This window comes from Xiphias gladius, chromosome 20 (assembly GCF_016859285.1).
Source record: "Xiphias gladius isolate SHS-SW01 ecotype Sanya breed wild chromosome 20, ASM1685928v1, whole genome shotgun sequence".
NCBI classification, from domain to species: Eukaryota; Metazoa; Chordata; class Actinopteri; order Istiophoriformes; family Xiphiidae; genus Xiphias; species Xiphias gladius.
The window spans coordinates 395,001-418,780 of NC_053419.1; the positions used below are offsets into that span (position 1 = coordinate 395,001).

General features: G+C 37.9%; 1 protein-coding gene across 5 annotated transcripts in view; it reads left to right on the top strand.

The window, feature by feature from the left end:
* dennd1a (DENN/MADD domain containing 1A) overlaps positions 1-23,780 on the top strand; it is a 60,967-nt gene that overhangs the window by 32,631 nt on the left and 4,556 nt on the right. For 2 of the 5 annotated variants that reach the window (XM_040156750.1, XM_040156752.1), the window contains exons 15-22: positions 165-252; positions 1,355-1,395; positions 2,772-2,843; positions 2,942-2,998; positions 3,241-3,393; positions 16,748-16,812; positions 19,212-19,349; positions 23,487-23,733. In XM_040156750.1, the coding sequence (XP_040012684.1) occupies positions 165-252; positions 1,355-1,395; positions 2,772-2,843; positions 2,942-2,998; positions 3,241-3,393; positions 16,748-16,812; positions 19,212-19,349; positions 23,487-23,733 (861 nt within the window). Of the gene's footprint in view, positions 1-164; positions 253-1,354; positions 1,396-2,771; positions 2,844-2,941; positions 2,999-3,240; positions 3,394-16,747; positions 16,813-19,211; positions 19,350-23,342; positions 23,386-23,486; positions 23,734-23,780 lie in introns of those variants that run through there. The other 3 variants (XM_040156754.1, XM_040156753.1, XM_040156755.1) reach the window with 3 other exon arrangements.

A 23,780-nucleotide genomic window follows, 5' to 3' on the forward strand; every position in this document is an offset into this window, starting at 1 on the left:
AATTCCTACCAGAACCTTAAAACCAAGTCTTAACGTTCAAACAGTCCTTCGAAGCTGCTGGCCAAAATTTCCTTACGGTACAGAAATCTCCTCACTGCACACACACACATTTTTATTATACCCTTCGTCATACATCCTAATACATATTGTGGTTCTCCCTGCAGTTCATTGATGACCGTCTTGACCTATTGAACTCAGGAGAAGGTTTCAGTGACATCTTTGAGGAGGAGATCAACATGGGTGAATACGCAGGTGAGTCAGTAGTGATGTTAGTGTGTTACTTCTCAAACAGGTCCACTGACATGTGAGCACTGAGGGCACCTATAATTTGCGCTTATTCATATATAGGAAGATCACTCAAATAGCAGAGAAGATATGATAAATGTGTTGCTCTGTTTATCTGGCATGAAAATTAACAGACCATGCAAATGACCTTATGCAGCTGCCATTTTTTCAATTGTTCCATTTTCGATTTTTCTTTTAAGTCCTGGTTATTATTGGTAAATGCAGGTAAAATGTCAGTTCAAACAGTGTGTTATACATGTTGTTAACATGTTGTTAACTTGTTAACACAACTTAAAAACTAGCTTACAACCAGCTCAGCTTGCTTACTGTGCATTGAAGTAGATGTTTCTGTGGTGCAACATTTCAAGAGGTGTGCTGTTTAATTTATCAGAAGAGGGATACAAAGTTATTAATAATAATGCATTCTTCACAAACAATCAGTAAACCGGATGACTTTTACACTGTGTTTTGGATGAAAGAAAGGTGTATTAACAATTTTGAACAGCCACAATTGCACAACTTATGATATAGTTGTCATATTGTTATAAACACATAATAAAACTAATAATACGTCACATTCTGACCAGTCATCGCAACAGTAAGATAACCAGCAGATCCCAGAGTTGTGCAGCTGAAATGATCTAATTATTTCCTCTTTGTAAATAGTGGTGGATGTTTGTCAGACTGCTGTAGAAGAAAGTCATTTTCTTCGGGCTCTCAGTCCTTTACACTGTACGTTAGATTATAAGACTGATCAGATATTTGTTATAATGTAGGCAGAAGATGATCACAAGCAGCAGATGTCAGGCTACACAATGTGACACATTCACACCTCTGCTGTGGACAGGAAGGAAGAACAAGTGATGTATTCAGAGAACTTCCTTGTTGCTGAAACACATAAGATCAAAAGTACAAAATAGGACACTACAATCTCAGTGGCACACTGCTTAAACATTGCAGTGGTTTTACATCAGATTCCAGACTACATTCCTAGACTTTCTCAGCTTGTACCCAGCATGCCCACTAGTTGAAGTTATTGACCTTTTATTATTGTGACTTTCCCCCACAGGCAGTGACAAGACCTACCACCAGTGGCTGTTCACTGTGAAGGTGAGCTAGTCTGAATGCTATTACCCAGAGAGAAAGCACATTACTCTAAAGAATGCATTACACACATTTTTGGCATTTCTGCCATTTGGTTTTGTCCTGCTAACAGCAGGGAATAGTGATGTTAGTGCATATTGTATGTCTGTCCATCTATCCACCCAACACTTCGGTCCACAAAAGGATATCTCAACATCTACTGGCCAGATTGCCACAAATTTCCTGATGGATATGAATGCTCCCCAGGAGGTGATTCCTAATGATTTTGGTGACCCCATGAACTTTACCACAGCCACCGGGTCAAATCTTCATTCACTATTCATCCACAGGATATTTCTTTACAGGATGAGTGTTACTGTTTTTGGGAAGCCCTTATTCTCGCACCACTATCGGATCAAACTTTTCTACGACACAAACACAGCCTATCACAGTTCTGGAAGGCCGTCTCATAGAATGTGGACATTTAAGTCAGTCAATAATTTATAAAATTAATTTCAGGTAGAATGTTGAAAGTACAAATTGTCCCTAGCTACTTTATTAGGTACACCATACAATTTAATGCAATCTAGTAATGATCAGTTTTTGTTAAAACTTTCTGAGAGGTGATAATTAAACTATATGATTCATGGAGACTGCATAATATTGAAATGTGTTTCTGATATCCCAGAAACACCTAGCGATATAATGCAGTGCAGTTGAACACCACTGCAAACTACAAATTGAATAATACATATATAGTTTAATTAATACCTCTCTCATACTGCCAAACAAAACTGAACATAATAAACTTTGTAAGGGGAGAATTTATAGCTGAGCAGTTGAATTGGATTACCTTACATTTTACAAGTGCACCAAATAAAGTGATCACTGAGTGTATATTGTTGCAATACTACTAATTAAAATAGTCCATCCCATCTCTATCAATGAGGGTTGGCTAAATAACAGAAACACCTCTCTGTATATGCAATACAGTTCAACAGCACCACAAACTACAGCCTCCAAAGTTATACGCTTGAATAAACACCTGTAAAACAATTTAAACAAAAAATAAACATTAGAACCTCCATGAAGATCAGTTTTATTGAAGGACTGTTTGATTGGACTATATTACTTTTATCTAGGTGTACCTAATACACTGGCAGCCTAATGTAGACATAGTTCATTCCAATCAAGTGTTGTTTTGTGTCTGCAATGAATACTACTGCCTCTAGGTGCTGCTAGCGGGGCTTAAGACCTTTGCTCATGCTCTTATGCAGTATGTCCATTTGCTGTGTGAGAGCAAATTTTTCATAATACGCTTCATAATTGAATGGGTACATGTCAGACCAGATCAGTTATTATATGTGTCCGTCACTAAATTTTGTGTATATATTTCCTTACAGAGAGGGGGCGGGGCTATCTTCAACACAGTGAAGACCAAGGCAAACCCGGCCATGAAGACCGTTTACAAGTTTGTAAGCACATCTCTGGATTCTGTTGGAAGCTAGAAAATGACTTATTAGGTAGAAATGAAAATGGCAGTGATCTGGCTTTGTTTATGTTTGTTTGACAGGCTAAGGACCATGCAAAAATGCGTATTAAGGAAGTCAAGAGCCGGCTAAAACAGAAGGTATGTAGCTCTGCACTGGTGACAAACCATTCTGGGTCATTTTTTGTTGTTGTTGTAAACACTGCTACACTGGTGTGACAGTTCTCTCCCTCACAAAAAATACGTTAAACTATACCCTAACTTACCTTAACTGAACCTCACTACCCTAGCCACAGCGTGGCGTGTCCTTCCCCCTCCCGCTGCAGTGCAATAACTCCTTTTATCCATGTCAACCTCCACCTCCCTGTGTCCCTCCTCTGCAGGAGCAGGCAGAAAATGGCTTCTCTACAGGAGCATCAGCAGTCATCGATGATGACAGCACAGCAGGGGTTACCTCTTCCACCAGTGCGGTCAGGAGGGAAGGGCCACAGCGAACCTGGGATGACCACAGGCCAATCACTGTGCACTTTGGACAGGTTGGCAGAGATGAGGTGGGATGGGGAGGATGTGGTAAAGAGAAAATGTGGAGAGAAAGAGTTTACGAGGAATTTCACAGAGCTGCAATGTTTGAATGTGCTGGTTGAACAAGGTTTGGAATATATAATGATATAATACCTTGAAATGATACAGTAAATTTCTTTAGACCATTTATACACCCTTTAACAATTCTGGTTGTATTGAGCCAGAGGTTTTCAAAACCCTGACACTGTGAACCAGGGCAGCAGCTTGGAAATGGCTGGGAAGTGACTGATGGTTAACATGTAGTCTTAATTGACAGTGTTTCACTATTTCATACTTGTTCCATTGTCTGACAACAGAAAAAGATGTAAATGAGAACAGCTTTATGGGGAATTCGACTGCATTAAATTACTGTATATGTGAACACAGAGAGTAGGAGAGAAGCAAAGAGATAATGGGCTGAAACTGGCTGACACTAGGAAGAATGCAATGACATCATAAATATGCTGATTACATATTATTTCAACATAGCGACATTTAGTGACTTTTGAGATACTTTCTATTGAAAGTAGTTGTTTACAGACGTTCCACAGGAGTTTTCAACCACGTCCCCAATTTTCTACGTTGACCATGCACGGGCCAACCATATACTAGGTTTTAACCTAATCTTGTTTTATAATTCCTAAGCAGATTTGACATTATTCGCAATTGACATTAGCTATGATATCTTCTGAAAGTGTAATTCATACCAGATCTAAAAATCTGTGTGTCGTCTGTGTGTCCACATTTGACTGAGTAAAGAAAAAGGAACAGAATTTTCGAAAACAAATACAAACAGGTCACCATCACCAAAGATAAAGAAATGATTAATGGCCACTAATACCACACAGGCTGGCTGACCTACATACTAGAGGGAGGAGGTTTTTACAATAATGACACATGGGTAATATGTTTTCTGAAGGGAAAATACACATAGTGCAGCCTGACCTTTTCTCCAGGGGGCCCCGGGGGATCGACAGAGCCAGGTCGTCCATCGTTAGAGGAAGGAGGAAAGTGACAGTGTCAGTGGAGATCAACAGAAATAGAAAGCTTGACTGTGAGACCAAATAAACAAACATACAAAATAAAAATCTGAAGTACTTAGACCAATCTGAGTTCATGAACTTTAAAAATAGATACAATTAGCCAAGAATAGTAACTTACAGGTGTACCCATTAAGCCAGGAGGACCTGGATGACCAGGGGGTCCTGTTAATACAGAAAATAGTGATTAAATGATATGTATGTGCTTCATACTTGCAAATATTTTAATTAACATTTCCTAAACACAGAGAGAGAGAGGAGGAAAAAGAGGTGTAAAATTATAGACTTATGAGTCATAATGACAAATGCACCTTTTATATCTTGTGATGAAAACAAAAAAAGCATCCATCTGAAAAACAATTTGTCAAAAGAACATAAAACCTCAAAATATTACCAAAGAGGAGGATGTTCCAATATTTCCGTGGAAATATGATTCAATACCTATTTTGAGTGGTGTTTCAATATTAAATTTTTTTTATTATTACCTGGACCTAGTGATGTAAAAAAAAAAAAAAAAACTAAACATGTTGCCATAAGCAACTACTTAGCGTTTGGACATTTGGGACCGATAAGCGTGCAGTTAGCCTGCAAACTTGCCTTTCCTCCATCGGCTCCAGGAGGCCTTTGAGGTCCGGCTGGTCCTGGCGGTCCCTGTAATGACACACCAGAGCATCAGGCTCTGTCCAGCAAGGCACTGCAGAACATTGTCCCTGGGTCCTAATTGTTCACTGCTGCCCCCGGAGGAGGCCGGGCTAATGATGTAGAAGGAGCCTCTCCAACCGTCAAACCAACTGTGACTGATGATGATAAAAGATACAGCTTGGACCTCATGCATCACATAAGGCTAATACAGTGGAGAAGCACACTTCATAATACTTCTTTTAAGATGAGCAGAGTGATCATAATAGACTTTACATTACAAGAGAATTGAGGTCATGAACAAGGATGACGGAATCTTAATGACTTTGTCCTACTTGGTTACCATCTTGACCGTTTTTCCATGGAGGTCCCGGGTGTCCTTTATCTCCAGTGATTCCTGGAAGACTGGGTGGTCCAGGTGGTACTGCAGGGCAGTCTGAGCATATATCCTAAAAGACATGTTTTTGATGAAGTGACCATTCTCAGCATCCAAACAGAAAGTCATTTCACATTAGAGAGGAGTGGAAATTTTCCTTACCTTCAGATTTATGTCAGAGAGGTCTGCTGCCTTATCCTAAGAGACAGGGAATGAAAGAGTTAATCAGTCAGGGAATGCAAAACAGGGACTCTATTCACTGGGCATCATAGGGTTCAATTCCAGAAATATTCCTATATATATATATATATATATATATATATATATATATATATATATATATATATATTAGTATAGGCTACATGGCCAAAAGTATGTTAACACCCACGTGACTGCTGAACATTCAATTCAGAGACCATGGGCATTGAACTGTTGCTATAATTCCTATCTTCTACTCTCAGGCTTTCCACCAGATTGTGGAACCTGACTGCAGCGATTTGCTCCTATTCAGCTTCAAGTGCATCAGTTAAATTTATTTCAACCTGGTACATTTCCCATTAATGTGGCCACTGTGGCTCTATTTGTCGTGCTAACTTTACACTTACCAACTCTGTTGTAGAGATTCCTGGAAACGAGGACTCCAGAAAAAGAGTGTATATCAGGACAAGCAGTGTGAACACTTATCTCTGAGTCTGACCAAAAGTAAACACAGAGTAGCTGCCTTGAATTGCTATTATGGCTATTTATCGAAACTCCATGCTGATTACAAACCACAAAGAAATATGAGGTTCTCCATGCTATGGATAGCTCTTGTTTTTGTAACTGTCTTAACAGTGGCAGGATTCGGATCGAACACAAAGGACATGCTTTTCTATACACAGGAATGGGGATTAATATTTTCCAGAAAGATAGACATTTTCTGTCCCGGGAGCAAAAGCACTCTATCCCGGGATCCTGGGAAATTGACTTTTTTTCAAGGTACTGGGTCCCCATAGAATTTTTTTTTTTTTTTTTTTTCTTCAGATTTTTTTCCAATTCGTACTGCAGCTGATCTGTAGAAAAAAACAGAAATGTGAGGTGTACACCGAAGACAATCCACAAATGCGTACCGTGATTCACAAATATCTCACTATCCATAACCATGTTTTTTTTTTGTTTTTTTTTGTGCCGTGTAAAATCATATCCACAAAAATACAGCATGGTTTGCATGGTAAACACATATTTTAATTTCACGTGAAAATGATACAGCGTAATAGCTTCATCTTCAATAGTTACATACATACAAAGGGATATTTACGCATTTGTGGATCCATTTGTCCATTTGCATGTTCGTGGATTGCTTCCTGTCAGTTTTGTGGGCCACATGACATTTGTAACTTCCCTCCCAGCGCTGTTGAACAAGACAGTTGCGGCACTGCCATAGACTTCTGTTGTAATCGGAGACTGCAGAAGTGACGCGTGGACAACTTGACAGTTCCACTGAATAGTTCCAGCATTGAACCCCATTTATTTTCAGTGTTTCCCAAGCATAATTGCTGGTAAGTTGATAAAATGAATCAATTTTTTGAGATTTTGATGTATTAGCTGACCTCTCATTAATCTAGTCAATAGTGGTATTTTGTGTAGCCAAGTTTAGTGAATGTTTGTTATAAGAGAATAGCTAGTTAGATTCTAATTGCAATTACCTAACGTGAGCAATACCTAACTAGTTGCCATAACCAGATGTCAGTAGGCCTACATTTACGTCAAATTTATTCCAGTTATTGCCATTCATCGGCACACAAATTTATTTTTGGTTATTAGATTTGTTTTTAAAGTTAGCAACAGTTAGTTGTGACCGTATTAGTAGACCTGATTTTAATGAATGGTAGCTAGCTCAACTATATAACATGGCTAGCTTGTATTTAGCATTGTTGTTCCTTGGTTAATTCAGTCATTACACACATCGTTTGTTAGACAGTGCATCAGTGACGGGTGACACAATCAGCAGCATAAATGTTGATGGTCATACTAAAAAGAAAGTATAACTGCAGATAGCTAATGACTTCACAAATTTTTCTGTTGAAGAGCTCATATGTGATACCATGGGAGACTGACTTTGATGACCTAGCAAGCCAGTTATCTACAAAGGATCCAAAAAGCAACAAGGTAACTAATTCAGGAACAGCTTTCTGCATCATATCATGATCATAGACTTGAATCAACGTCTCTAAACAACAAAACTAAACATTATAAACTTCATGAAGGTAGGATTTATTGCAGGAATTGTAGACTGCAATAACAGTCGAGTTCGGTGTAGCTCGGTGTACCTAATAAACTGGCAAGTGTATATATGCTCACAGGCTCCATAGAAACATGCAAAAATTGTATATTTTTAGAGTAGTGGTGCACAAATACCATGTCCAACCAAAAAAAAGACAAACCCTCTTCCACATTTGGCAAATACTGTATGTAAATAGTGTACATGTAACGAGCTAATGAAAAGTTTACGTTTTAGAGATACATGGTTCTCATAGGACAGTGACGCTACAAACATACAATGATCTTATACAATATGATGTATTGCTCAAATTAAATTAAATTACCCAACTGTACATAAAGTGGTTAAAATTAGCTCAACCTTAAACCTGCAGTGCGGAGCTTTTTATTCCCCCTTCTGGCAGTGAGAGTAATTATACAAACACTGTCAAACACACAGAATCCCTCAGATCCAAGACAATAATTCATTATTAATTGCGCTCTCCAACGCAGAAAAGCTTCCACCAATCGTAATTCGGGTTTGTCCTCGCCATCAGTCACTTTCTCTATTAGACTGTAATCGTTCCTTCTGAAAGCTGAGTTTCTTTTTTCTTATTAGCATCAGAACCTTTTAGTGCATGCTTCCCAGTTTTTTCCGCCCTTGGCTTTGCCATACTCTAGTTTCTGTAGCCTACTCTGCCTCCGTTGCTATGGTTGCTCCCTTCTTCAGCCTCTGGCAAACTTGCTGGTTGATATAAAACACATTACATACAAACGTTTTTTTATATGTAAAAGTCCCGCACTCCAGCTTCCAAACATCTACAGCAGTAAAATGCAACATACACATCAATGCTACAGTTATATAACTACATTATAAAAATAATTTTAAAAAAATTATAAAAATGTTTAATAAAAATATTAAACAGTAAATGGCCCATCAGTGTTATACTAGTGACACTGACAGACCATTTTACTGCACAATGAGTACTTTTACTTTTGATAGTTAAAGTAAATTTTGTTAATAATATATACATACTTTTACATAAGTAAGGTTTTGAATGCAGGTCTTTTATTTGTAGTGGAGCATTTTCTCAGTGTGGTGTTAGTACTTATACTTAAGTAAAGGATCTGAATACATCTTCCACCAATGTCTGCTTCTGGCAGTGGAAAGCCATCAACCAAAATTTCAAGTACCTGTAGCATTACTTATGACGTTTAGTTTGAATTTTTTTGCTGTCATTGTATGGATAAGCATTTGACTCTGTGATTCTAATCTAATAAAATGTTTTGTTGAATGCATTTGGTTGCCTTGTTTATTCTGCACTATTGACTAAATTTCTTTCTTGACTTAAATTGAGCAGTTGTTTGCATTCATTGATATTCACTTGTGTATGTTTATGTGAATGTCTTAACATAAGATACTATTAGGATGTGAGTAATTATGACCATATAAGCACAAGAAAAATATTACTACATACATACTGTAAATGTATTCTACGTTATGAGAGCAAACCCGCGTACCTTCAAAATTAAACACAGAAAAACTGTTTAATGCTGTCTCGCCATCACTCCCCAGAAAAAAAAAAAAAACACCAATCAGCTCTGGGGAAAAAAGCCAAATCCAATAGCCACTCAACATTTCTCAGGTAAAATGTAAGAAAATATGGTTTCCATTCGTCCCTTTAAATGTCAAATTTTATGATTTTAGACATGGACAGTGCTTGTGGTCTTCCAAAACTACAGTACTCGCACCCCACGTGCATTAAACTGTGACCAAGTGAGCCACCTCTTGTCAAACCATGGTCTAGTCACTATGACCTCTACTACTAATGGGGATGGTAATACTACCACTAGTACTACTACAACTGCGACTACTAAGACTACCTATGATTCCTTAATACCTTAATAACAACCTAGCAACTCCCTAGAAACCCCCAGCAATTTTACACTACTATTATACCCTTTCTACTTGTACTACCCTATTAAGTTGCTATTACATTACTTCCAAGCTATTACTGCTTGCACTACAGCTAATACTTCAAGTACCTAAACACCATAAACAACTGTCGCAAAACCATTATAAATAATAATCCATATAAAGATCAGCTGGTAAGACCATGCAAGACACAGCTCACTCGACTGCAGTGTATTATAGCTCCCAAGTTTGAAATGTAAATCATATTTAGATTTCCGTTTAATCTTTGTTCAACTTTTCTTTTATGCTGTTACCCTGCCTTGTAATCTTGGCAATCCTGTAAATGAGGGTCTTTTTCCTCAGTTTTCTCCTGAGAATTAAATAAAGGACTATGATGATGATAGCTGTTTGATTGCTCAAATGTAAAACTACAATAATTTTGGTTACATCAAACAAGGGGTATGCCAACATCTCATACCATGGTAACGTTGTCATGTAAAAAGTACATATATTATTTCTCCTCAAAATGAAGCCTACTTTAACTACACTTTATTGTAACCAAAGGGGGGCCAATGTGCAGCTGAGAAGATGGGGAGAAAGAAAGGGATGAAAGAGTCAGTGATATCTTGGAGAAAATCCACAAGTCACATTTCCATAATAATGTACTAGAAACACACCAGTGACATCATGGCTTACAAAACATTTAACCCTTAAATTACTGTAACTAGAATAATGATCATTTTTGGATTGATCAGGCCAACTGTCTTACTTCTGATTTCATTACTATGGAACTGGGGTGTTCATTGATCACCTGACTGCGGGAAATGTAGGCTATTGAATTGATCGGTAATTCCAGTTGTAGTGCGAATTACCAATTATTGAGACATTCACAAATACATTTCCTATATCATGTGCAAGCCTTACACTTAATGTCCTAGCCTTAAACAGCGCTGCAACCTTGCCAAAATAGAGTAGCTAAGGCTTCATTCGGATGAGCGTGCTCCACTTTCTTCAACCATTGGTTCACCTCATAATAACTGCACCACACAATAGTGGATTTTTTCTACAGATCAGCTGTGGCACAATCGGACAAAAATCTGCAAAAAAAAAAAGATGAAGTCACAAATATGAAATTGCCCACAAACTGACACACAATTGCATAAAAATCACTTAACAGGTATTTCTAAGTGCTCTAAGAAGGCAACTGGACTTGCTTTAGGTTTTTGAAGACATTGCACCTCTCATCCAAGAGGCTTCTTCAGTTCTGACTCTTGGATGAGAGGTGAAGGCCTTCAAGAACCTGAAGCGAGTCCAGTTTTCCTTCATTTAGCACTTAGTTTCACAGAGTAAGTTATGCGTATTGCAAATCACTATGTACTTTTGTAGATATGACTTAACACAACACAAATAAAAAACATACATGTTTGTGGATAGTGAGATATTTGTGGATCATGGTACACATTTGTGGATCATCTTCCGTGTACACTTGCATTAGTGGACTTCTTTTATAGATCAGCTGCAGTACAAATTGGACAAAAATCCACAAACACATAGGGAAGTCACTTAATGTCACGTTACCCACAAACTGACAGAAAGCGATCCACAAATGTGCAAAACCCCTTTCACTTGTGAAAATGGATACACAAATATGTGAATTTACAGAGTAAGTTATGAATATTTGAAAATTGCTCTGTATTGTTGTGGATCTGATTTTATTTGTCGATTGTATGCTGTGGGTTACAATTAATAAATTCCAATAAAAATGTCCATTAGTGCATGGGTTTCTTTAAACTCTACAAAAAAATCTAGCACTTCTCTTATTTTAATCAATCATAGTTTATATTTTTAAACTGAACTCATGTTGCTTGTACTCACCATTGTTACAACTAGCTAACTACCTTTTCATCCGCACACACCGGTTTGTTTGCATGTGTGAGGCTATGGATGGCCTTCGATTTAGTGTGTTTTTGTGTCACAGAATTACTATCAAACGAGTCCCTGCCCTGCAGGTTTTCGAACTGCAAGAATAAAATGACAAGATATACACCATGCATTTTTCATAGACTAATGCTACCCCTGGAGGATAGAGACTCCATTTGTGGTTAATAGGCAAGTTGACCAAAACACTACTCCCTAATGTCACATTCTTTTTACTTTAGGATGTTTGTTTGTTTTTTATACTTGGGACTAATCATCCAACACAAATGTAATTTTTTCTCTCAGCTTCCATTGTAATTTCATATCATAGTGGGTCAAGGAAAATGTATAAGAAGATTCGAGTGTTTATAATGGTGTTTTACATATTGTAATCACTTTTCCTTACCATATGTAGAGCTGAGCATTCGGTACAGCCATCTTCTGTCTTCCAGTTGATTTTCGTGAGCTGAAACAAGTTCTCGGGATGATAATATTGATAAGTGCGACAAATTAATTGCTGAGATTACTCTCACACAACTATTTTCCAAGTCTGGCATCAACAGTTCCCATTCTCTACAAAAAGATTTCTTCTTCAATCAGCTGTGGAGAGCAGTGACCGCAGTAAAAACCACCAGTTTCGCGAAGTACATCGTCTGTCCGCATCTTGTTGTCTTTTTGCCTCTGCCTCTATTCTTCATGTCTCCTCTTCCTTCTGATTTCATTACTATGGAACTGGGGTGTTCATTGATCACCTGACTGCGGAAATGTAGGCTATTGAATTGATCGGTAATTCCAGTTGTAGTGCGAATTACCAATTATTGAGACATTCACAAATACATTTCCTATATCATGTGCAAGCCTTACACTTAATGTCCTAGCCTTAAACAGCGCTGCAACCTTGCCAAAATAGAGTAGCTAAGGCTTCATTCGGATGAGCGTGCTCCACTTTCTTCAACCATTGGTTCACCTCATAATAACTGCACCACACAATAGTGGATTTTTTCTACAGATCAGCTGTGGCACAATCGGACAAAAATCTGCAAAAAAAAAAAGATGAAGTCACAAATATGAAATTGCCCACAAACTGACACACAATTGCATAAAAATCACTTAACAGGTATTTCTAAGTGCTCTAAGAAGGCAACTGGACTTGCTTTAGGTTTTTGAAGACATTGCACCTCTCATCCAAGAGGCTTCTTCAGTTCTGACTCTTGGATGAGAGGTGAAGCGTCTTCAAGAACCTGAAGCGAGTCCAGTTTTCCTTCATTTAGCACTTAGTTTCACAGAGTAAGTTATGCGTATTGCAAATCACTATGTACTTTTGTAGATATGACTTAACACAACACAAATAAAAAACATACATGTTTGTGGATAGTGAGATATTTGTGGATCATGGTACACATTTGTGGATCATCTTCCGTGTACACTTGCATTAGTGGACTTCTTTTATAGATCAGCTGCAGTACAAATTGGACAAAAATCCACAAACACATAGGAGGGAAGTCACGAATGTCACGTTACCCACAAACTGACAGAAAGCGATCCACAAATGTGCAAAACCCCTTTCACTTGTGAAAATGGATACACAAATATGTGAATTTACAGAGTAAGTTATGAATATTTGAAAATTGCTCTGTATTGTTGTGGATCTGATTTTATTTGTCGATTGTATGCTGTGGGTTACAATTAATAAATTCCAATAAAAATGTCCATTAGTGCATGGGTTTCTTTAAACTCTACAAAAAAATCTAGCACTTCTCTTATTTTAATCAATCATAGTTTATATTTTTAAACTGAACTCATGTTGCTTGTACTCACCATTGTTACAACTAGCTAACTACCTTTTCATCCGCACACACCGGTTTGTTTGCATGTGTGAGGCTATGGATGGCCTTCGATTTAGTGTGTTTTTGTGTCACAGAATTACTATCAAACGAGTCCCTGCCCTGCAGGTTTTCGAACTGCAAGAATAAAATGACAAGATATACACCATGCATTTTTCATAGACTAATGCTACCCCTGGAGGATAGAGACTCCATTTGTGGTTAATAGGCAAGTTGACCAAAACACTACTCCCTAATGTCACATTCTTTTTACTTTAGGATGTTTGTTTGTTTTTTATACTTGGGACTAATCATCCAACACAAATGTAATTTTTTCTCTCAGCTTCCATTGTAATTTCATATCATAGTGGGTCAAGGAAAATGTATAAGAAGATTCGAGTGTTTATAATGGTGTTTTACATATTGTAATCACTTTTCCTTACCATATGTAGAGCTGAGCATTCGGTACAGCCATCTTCTGTCTTCCAGTTGATTTTCGTGAGCTGAAACAAGTTCTCCGGGATGATAATATTGATAAGTGCGACAAATTAATTGCTGAGATTACTCTCACACAACTATTTTCCAAGTCTGGCATCAACAGTTCCCATTCTCTACAAAAAGATTTCTTCTTCAATCAGCTGTGGAGAGCAGTGACCGCAGTAAAAACCACCAGTTTCGCGAAGTACATCGTCTGTCCGCATCTTGTTGTCTTTTTGCCTCTGCCTCTATTCTTCATGTCTCCTCTTCCTTCTGATTTTGCTCCTCGTCTTGGATAAATGCAGTTGACCACAAAAGTGAAATGACTTGCCGTCCTCCTCATTATATTCCACCAATCCGCCAATGCCTTTAGCTTTGAGTAAGTTTCCTTAGTATAACTTCAGTGACAGTCAGCCTCCCACATGTAAACAAACTGGTGTGAATGATAGAATAGGCAGGGTGATTAGTTCAGCCAGCAAGTTGCCCGAGATGTAGATCCCTATGCACTTAGCCATAATGGGCATTTCAGTTGCCTATGCTATATGTCTACTTTTGGGCAGACTCAGAGGAAAGTGTTTAAAACTATTTATGTGAAAATCATGTTTATTGAGAAAACTGTATGAGGCTCACACTGCTTGACCCGATATACGCTGTTTTGCTTGAGTCCTGTAGTACACATGCTGCCGCTCTCTCCTCTCACTGTCACAGGCACCCCCCAGTCTTACCTGTGACTTCCACACATCTCTTTATTTTCTCTGCAGTTTTAGTTGCATTTAGTCTTCTCTACTTTCCCCTGCAGCTGTCTCTCAGACTCAGGCTACCAGCTTAACCAATGCTAACTTTATGTGGGGCCTTTAATGAAGCCCTCTTTCCTCTTCAGGCTGTTAGTTTATTTGGACTTCCAGATTCACACGAATAGGATGCACATTTAAAATTACATTTGCGTGGTCCTCACTGAGAAACTATTTATCCTTTTTTCGGTTTTTGATGGTGGTTACACAAAGACCCTAGCTCCAAGCTCTTTATCTGAGGCGCAGCTGTTGCTGTCTGTACCTACAGTGTAATACTGGCATATTCATTTAGAACAGCAAAAAAACAAACTTCAATGTTGTCCAGTTAAACTGTCCAGATACTAAAAGTTTATCCACACCTTCAGCTGATCCAATTCAGGAATTTTCAGTGGCCATGGTATTAATATCCACGAGTTGTTTGTCACAGCTACTGCTCCAACAGCTGACTGCGTTGATAAGTGGGCTGAATCAGCAGCCAAAGTACAATAAAAAAACTACAAACCTGTTGTTTTTAGAATATCAGCATGTACCTGAACATTTCACCTCACATTGTATCTTTGCCTTGTATCTCTCCCTTCACAGTAAGGAAAACCTCTATATTAGACAATTGGACAATGTTGCAAATCACTGAGCGTTACTGACTTTTGGCAATATTGGATATTTATAGTCCTTGTTGAAATAATTGGCACCCCTGAATCTTAAGTACAGAATTTAGAATATCTTCAAAATAATTGCAACTAACCAATTTTGTATGATCAGAATAATGAATAAAATGTCCAAAGTTACTGAACAGCAACAACAACAAAAAATATGGTTTCATACAGTGAAATAAAAGATGGGCATAAAATATATGCTTGACACAATTATTGGAAGCCTTTTGAAGAATTTAAATTAGTTCCTCAAACAAAATAAAACACAAATAAAACTCACCTATGTTTGATTTTCAGTGTTCACATGACCTGAATTAACCAATGAATGATTGTTTTATTGTAAGTAGGGCTCCATGGGCGAAGGCCAAGCGGGATACCAGTATTGGAAGAGGCAAAAAAGGCGAGACTAATGTTTGCAAAAACTTTCATAAATAAGCCACAGTCTTTCTGGGATAATGTTGTATGGACAGATGAAACCGAAGTAGAGCTCTTTGGGAATGCAGTGCATCAGATTGTTTACAGGTGAGGAAATGAAGCCCATAATGAAAAGAACACCCTACCTACAGTAAATCATTGAGGAGGTTCTATCATGCTGTGGGGCTGCTTTGCTGCCCCTGGTACTGGAGGCATTGAATGTATCAAAGGAATGATGAAATGAGAAGATTACCAAGGCATTTTGTGCCACCCAGTGTCAGAAAACTAAGTTTGGGGCAAAGGTCTTGGGTCTTTGTGCAGGACAACGACCCAAAGCACACATCCAGTAGCAAAAAGAAGAGTTGAAAAGGAAAAGATGGACTGTTTTAAACTGGACACCAATAAGTCCTGACCTAAATGCCATTGAAAACCTTTGGAGAGAGCTGAAATCTTTCATTACAAAAAGGATTCCTGCAAACTTAAAAAGCTTGAACACATTGCAATGGAAGAAAGGCAGAAACTACCAGCAGACAGGTGCAAGAAGCTTCTAGATGGATACGAGAAATGTTTAGAGGCTGCCATTGTTGCCAAAGGTTCTTGCAACCAAATATTAGTGAAGGGTGGCAATAATTGTGTCTGGGGTACATTTTGTGTTTGTATTATTTTACTATTATGCAAGTTTTGTTTATTTTAATTTGTTCAGTAACCTTTGAAATTGTATTAAAATATTCTGATAATACAAAATTGATTAATTTGAAATTATTTCTGAAGATAGCCTAAATTCTGTTCTTAAAATTAAGGGGTGCCATTATTTTCAACCAGGACTGTATGTGATTTTTTTTTTTCTGCAATAATATGATGATGTACCCTGATTTGTGAGGTTTTTGATTTACTGCATTGGCTCCAAACTAAAAAAAAAGGAACTGTTTCACATTGTCAAATACAATTTTTAATTTCTATTCCAGAAAAATCTCTCAAAACATAGTTACAGTATTAACATTCATATGGGTTTTTTTTTTCTTTAATATATTATTTATTTCCCTCCACAGGCTCGGCAACCTATGTTGTTGAAAAGACCAAGCAGCAATGTGAGTCTGGAAAGCAACATTGACCAGTAAGCCTACCTCCATTATATGTAGTGTGTCCCACTGTCCATGATGTAGTTAAGAATTTACATTTACATATTTGGATAGCCAGTGCATTAACTTTGAGGTAGAAGGGTAAAAAATTGCAGATAGGGTATAGCAAGAAATGCATTACAAGCTAGTATTAGCCTTCTTAACATAATGTGTCTGTTAATGCAAGTTTGACACTGCAGCGACTTCACAGTAAAGAACATTCAGTGGTGCTTAAATGCTCCATGCTATATGTTGGACTTAACTACCTTCTCTGTGATATTTTGAGCACTCTTTGTATTGAGGTTTTATCAAAAAGAACAAAGTAAATACAGCTCTATTAAATAAGTCTATTCAATATATGAACATATGATAGAAAATATAGAAAATATAATATAGGGCTATTATCCAAAATATAGAAAGGCTTTTAACCCATAAAAATAAAAAAAACTTAAAAAGGTAATCAAACTGATTTCTTTAATTTATTGTGAGAGAAAAGTGAAATCCAGTGACCCCCTGTTATTAAGCAAATAGGTTTACAAGAAGGAAAGCAAATCGTCCCAAAGACTGTGAAGAGGTTAATAACCAGAAGAAATGTTGGGAGTAATAATACTTTAGTTACTGATCTGATTGAATTGATCTCAATTTATTTATTAACAAAAATATAAGAAAAAGCAAAACTATGAGACAGATTGCAGAAACGTAAGGTGTGGCCAAATTCACAATTTAGTGCGTTCTTTAAAAGAATTAACACACTGGTGAGCTCTGTAACACCAAAAGGCCTGGAAGACCATAGAAGACAACTAAAGTGGATGATCGCAGAATTCTTTCCATAGTGAAGAAAAATCCCTTCACAACATCCAGCCAGGTCACGAAAACTCTTGAAGAGGTAGGCATATCATTGTCAAAGTCTACAATCAAGAGATGTTTGCACTAATGTAAATACAGAGGGTTGATCACAAAGTGAAAAACATTGGTAACACTCAAGAACAGGAAGGCCAGATTAGACTTTGCCAGAAAACATCTAAAAAAGCCTGCCCAGCTTAGGAACAAGATCCTTTGGACAAATGAAACTAAGATGTAACCAGAAGAAACTGACTTACTGAAGACAAATCTGTACCAAAATGATGGGAAGAGGAAGAGTATGGAGAAGGAAAGAAAATGCTCATGATCCAAGGCATACCACATCATCTGTCCAACATGGTGGAGGCATTGTTTTGGCATGGGCATGAATGGGTGCCGGTTGTACTGGGTCACTGGTGTTTATTGATAATGTGACTGCTGATAGAAGTATCAGGAGAAATTCTGAAGTGTATAGGGCTATACAATTTGCTCAGATTCAGCCAAATGCTGCAAAACTGATAGGACAGGGCTTCAAAGTAGAGATGGATAATGACACAAAACATACTACAAAACCAACCCAAGAGTTTCTCAAGGCAAGGAAATGGAATATTCTTCAATGACCATGTCAGTCACCTGACCCCAACCCAATTGAGCATGTTTTCCATTTCCTGAAGACAAAACTGGCGGCAGAAAGACCCACAAACAAGCAGCAACTGAAGGCAGCTGTAGTAAAGGCTTGGCAAAGCATCTGAAAGGGGAAACTCAGCATTTGGTGATATCCATGGGTTCCAGACTTCAGGCAGTAATTGACTGCAGAAGAGTTTCGTCCAAGTTTTAAAAATAATTCTTACAGTATATAGGCAAATATTCTATGCAGAGCATTATTGTGTCTCAGTTTCAACTAAGACCATTTTTAGCGCATTTTCAAAGAAAATCTTCAGTTGCCTTATTTGAGTAAACTCAATTTATTGAGGATTTAGGTTATTTTTAGTTTGATAAAGGATGAGCAAACCTAAAAATGAAACTGTGTTCTCACTTGTAAGAGGAGAGTAAGTCTAAAATGCAGCTTATATATAAAGTCGCCTTAGAATGACATTCTTCACTACAGTTGAAAGATAGTAAAGGCAATAAATGAGCAGTATTAGCTGTGATGCAGTGCTGTACTGCTACAGTGGGACAGGCAGAATCCGACTCCCTTCAGTTGCCAAATACTTTCACACTGGATTCAAAGTTTTTGGATTTCTTTGAGCAATGTTACAGATTTTGTTCATTGGTTTGTTTGTTGATGTCATTGTGGTCTTATTTCCATTTCAACTAACTGCAAAGCCTCCTTATTCAAGAATAAATCACATAATATCATTAATCTCATTACAGTAACATACTAATCGTAATCTTCCTTTGTAAATAAATATAAAGCCTGATACTTTTAAGATTACTAATACTCAACGCCCCTTTTCTTCATTTTATTCTTCTTTACTGTTCCTTTTCAGTGAACATAATTAACATACCTAAATGAGCTGTGAATTTCCTGTTGTCTTCCCTCTCCTCATCTTAGCTCTATCCGCCCTACTCGTCACTACACAGTCTTTCTCTCTGAGGATTCATCCGGAGATGAGCTCCAGTATGAAGATGACTCCATCTCTGGGTTTCCTGACAACTTTCTCTTCTCCGTCCCTTTTGAGTGGTCACCTCTGTACGCATCTCTCTGATTGGCTTTGCACCGCTGGCTACTTAATAAGCTTTTCTTAAATCAAATTCCTTTCCACTGAAATGTGTTCATGTATGTGCCATTGTGTAAATATATGGCAACCTTGGGAATAGGTTTTAATTACAGGGTTAAGAGTAGAAGTACATGAAGCACTGGTGGATTAGGTATGGCTGGAGAGTTGATCATCTGTTTTTTTGTTTTTGTTTGTGTGTTTTGGTGTGTTTGTGATAAAGGATTCATAAGGTAAAAACCCAACCTGACCCCAATCTCTCAATTGTGTATAAAGACAGGTGTCAGCTGTATTTGGGCCTGACAGTAGAGTTGTGGGATATGAGGAAATACGTATACCATCAGATGATTAAGATTTGTCAAGCACTGGAGATTCTGCAACACTACTTCCACTAGCTATCCCTTTAATATCTCTGGTTGAATTAGTCTTTTGCGAAAATGTTGAAAATCAGTGAGCAAGACGGCAGACACAAACTTTTGCATCAATAGGATGAAGTTTACATATTTGTCAAGGTACATCACAGACATGCCCATCAGGTCTTTTTAACTTTAAATAGTTTTTCAATTGATTTTCCAGAAAATTACGTGTAGTATATCATCATCATCATCATCGTATCATTGATGATATAAAATTACATATGACAACAAATTTTATCCATATTGCCCACCCCTTCCTGACAGGTTTCAGGAACAATGCCTCCTGCATCTTATTAGCAAGTCATTATGCAACTGGCCTGAAGCACAATGTCAACCATCAGTATAAAATAGCATAGAAGAGTAAGGTTTCTCCCATAACCTGTTCACACCATAGAGTTTTAGTATATCTCCATGTTTTACACTGTAGTTTGACTTTTAAAGGTACTGTAGAGACTTCATCTCTGGCAATTCTTTAAGTTGACTAAAGTGAAAACAATAGAAGTGTCTCAGGAGGGTAAAAGAAAAACTTCAAATGATAATACTACTTCTACTGCACTTCTCTTATTGTCAACTAAATCCCATGAAAAGACCGAAACCAACAACCCAACACATACTTTCTGACTTCCCTGCCCTGTGTGTGACACTCAGCCCCAAGACTGAACATATAAGCAGGTTACAAATATGTGCTTTCATTTTTTTTAAAGAAAAAGGAAAAATTAAACATAATTTCCCAATTTTCATTAAGCAAACAAACCCTTTCCTGCATAGTGGTCACTATAGTGGACAGCTATTCAAAATCTATTTTCTTGTGTATGCATGGATTTTGATGGAATAGTTGAACATCAGCCACCACAGTGGATGCCAGTGTTTAATCCCATACACTAACACCCACTGGTCATGCTCTGTGAGTGAGTGCAACACACATTTCTCAAAACCAAGATGGCTGACGGACTGCCAGAAATGCTTTCCAGCTCAGGAATATCTTGCCAGGCCTTCTATAGTAGGAGACCCTTGCAGGTAAATAAAATTTGGTAAAATCAACTAACAACTAATGAGTCATTCAACTGTTAAGATTTCCAAGTATTGATTTTATGTTGAGGTGAAATTACAATTAATCATCTTTCCACTAAATTGGACATCATGTATAGCTGGCTATATTTCAACTACAATTCATACTATTACTGTGACCTTGTTGTATTTTAATAATACTTCATCTGCAGTAACAGTTTTGACAGTAAATCAGTTGGTTTATGCTATTAGACTGTAACTTGCAGTTTTTGTAACACAAACACTACTTCGTGCAGTGTAGTTCCATTATGCAAGTAACAGTTTGTTTCTTTATAGAGCTCAAGTGCAATGCGTGATAGAAAGGCCTACAGAGGATGATGCTGCTGGCAGTGATGATGAATGGCTGCCATAAAAAGAAGGATTAGAAAATGCTAGCAGTAGTGACTGTGGTGATAAGGGAGCTGAGGATGCCAAGGAAGCTGAGGATGCACCACCTGACAGAGCTCAGGGAGAGGAAAAAGCAGAAATGTCTGGAAAACCAAAGACAACCAGTTTAAAGGACACTTGCCTTATGTTTTTTAAGAAAGTGAAAAGTGAATGTTGAGGGAACAGACCCAATGGATTTCTTTATGCATCTATTTCCCAAAGATCTGGTAAATGAAATGCACAATACAAACTTGAAAAGAAAATCTGGCCTTGACAAAAGACAAAATGAAGAAATTTCTAAAAATTAATATGGTCATTTCATACCTCAGATACGTAAGATCAATAATGTATTGGTCATCAGAGGAAGGGCTTGGTCTTGATTTAATATCAAATGCCAGGCTAGCGAACAGGTTTCAGCAGATTCTAAGGAACTTCAATTTCATTGATATTACTCACAAGAGCCAGGAAATGCTAATGAGCTCTTCAAAATCAGACCAGTGTTAGATGCATTCGAGAAAACCGTCCATTCAGCAGTCAATCCCAAAGAATTTCAATTTATTGATGAGCAGATCATTCCCTTCAAGGGCCACCTGTCTCTCAAGCAGTAAATCCCAAAAAACCCAAACCCTGGGGTCTGAAAGCGGGGTTGAGAGCAAGGACCTCTGCATGCATGTACAGATTTGAGGTTGTACCAGGGTTTAGCTGGGAGTGGTCAGGTCAGTCAGTTGGGAATGGCTGCAGACGTAGTCATGCGCCTCTGTTATGGCATACAGTAAAAGAATCACAAGGTGTTTTTTAACAGTTTCTTTTTCACCATTCCACTGATTGAGGCATTGCAACAACAGGGCATCTATGGCACTGGCACATGCAGAATCAATAGGCTGCAGGTATCACATCTGAAACTGAAGAGTGAAAAGAAACTCAAAAAAGAAGGAAAAGGAGCCTGCTCTGTTGTTAGCTTTGCTGAAAAAATCACTTTCACATGTTAGATAGTTCACATGGGCTCTTCCTGCACTGGCCAGTCCCCACCAGATTTGGCCCAAAGATGGAGCAAGAAAGAAAAAAAGCATCAGCCCATATGCATCAGCATATGGGAGGAGTAGATCTCATGGTTCTATGTGTCGCATTGTTTCCCCAACGACACAACAACTAACGGTTGTACAGCCGAGTGTTCTTTCACTTCTTGGATGTGACCAGTGTGAATGCCTGGCACCTCTACAGAATGGATTCTGGATTTAAAAAAAAGGATCCTCTGCATGTCAAATGTGCTACAGACGCTACCCCTGAGATCAGGTTTGGTGCTGGAAACCACTGCATGCAGTGTCTTGTGGATTTGTGTCCAGGATGCTTTGCCAATTTTCATAGAAGATCGACTAGGTGAGCTAGTCCATAAAACTGAAGAGACTATACTGTTGAATTACATCTGGAAGAAAGTATTTGGAGACCCAGCAACAATATTTTTCTGTTATTTTTTTGGAAAATAGTAAATGAAAAAATATACAGTTAAACAGTGGGAGGTAGGAAGGGGCTGAGGAGTCAAGAGGGAGGAGCTGAATGAGGGAGAGAGGGAGTAGCCAGGAGCGAAGAGTAGAAAGGGGGGATAATCTGAGGATTCAGGAGCAAGGTTTAGTGTTTTTGCATTGCATTGATTATTATTATAATATGTTAAAAAATATGTGAAAACATTGGTTTAACAGCATTAAAAATACATATGATCTTATAGTTTTCACATAGTATATCATTTTATTAATTGGTTTGTTAAATACATATTTTTTCAGTTGAAAACTCAAAGGCATGCTCAATGCATGTGAAAAACTTGAAAAATGTGTTTTAAAGAAGTGGAATTCAAAATGCTTTTTCCATGTCTAAAGAAGAAAAAAACAATTAGGTAACTATTTTCATCCATGGATTAATACACATTTGGTTTGTTGGTGAGTTATTTGACTCAAAATAAACTTAAGTGCCCATGTTCATCATTATGAAGAAATTATGGATTTCATTGGATTTGTTGACAATAAGAAAATCATAGAATATTTCCCATCTTATTCAATGTGATTACAGGGATATGCACAGCATGTTAACCATAGACCCTAAAATAAAAACTTATTCTCCAAAAAGCACCTCTTGCCAAGATGAGGTCCATCTTTATTTCTGGTAAAAGGTCAGTGGTCCTTTTTTGGGTTGAGTACAGTATTTTGACCCATGAAGGCCTCCAGTGTGTGAGAGAAATAAATAACCATAATTTAAACCCTGTCCCTGCAGGCCACAGCCATACCGCTCCCTGAAGGAGGTTGAGTTGATAGAAGGGGATGATCCTAGTTTTGGGGCAGAGAGTCACACTGCCCCTCCCAGCCCAGTCAATGAGAAATTCTCCAATGTCAACCTGCTCAGCGATATCTTCGGCTGCCAGGACGAGCCTGACAGCCAGTCAGTCACCTTGGCTAAAAGTCTCGAGGACCTGAGGACTCCCAAAGACCCTGGGGAGCTACAAGCCAAGTTTACCTACCAGGTCAGCGGTTCATGTGTTGTGAAACCAAAAGTTGTTAAATACCATCT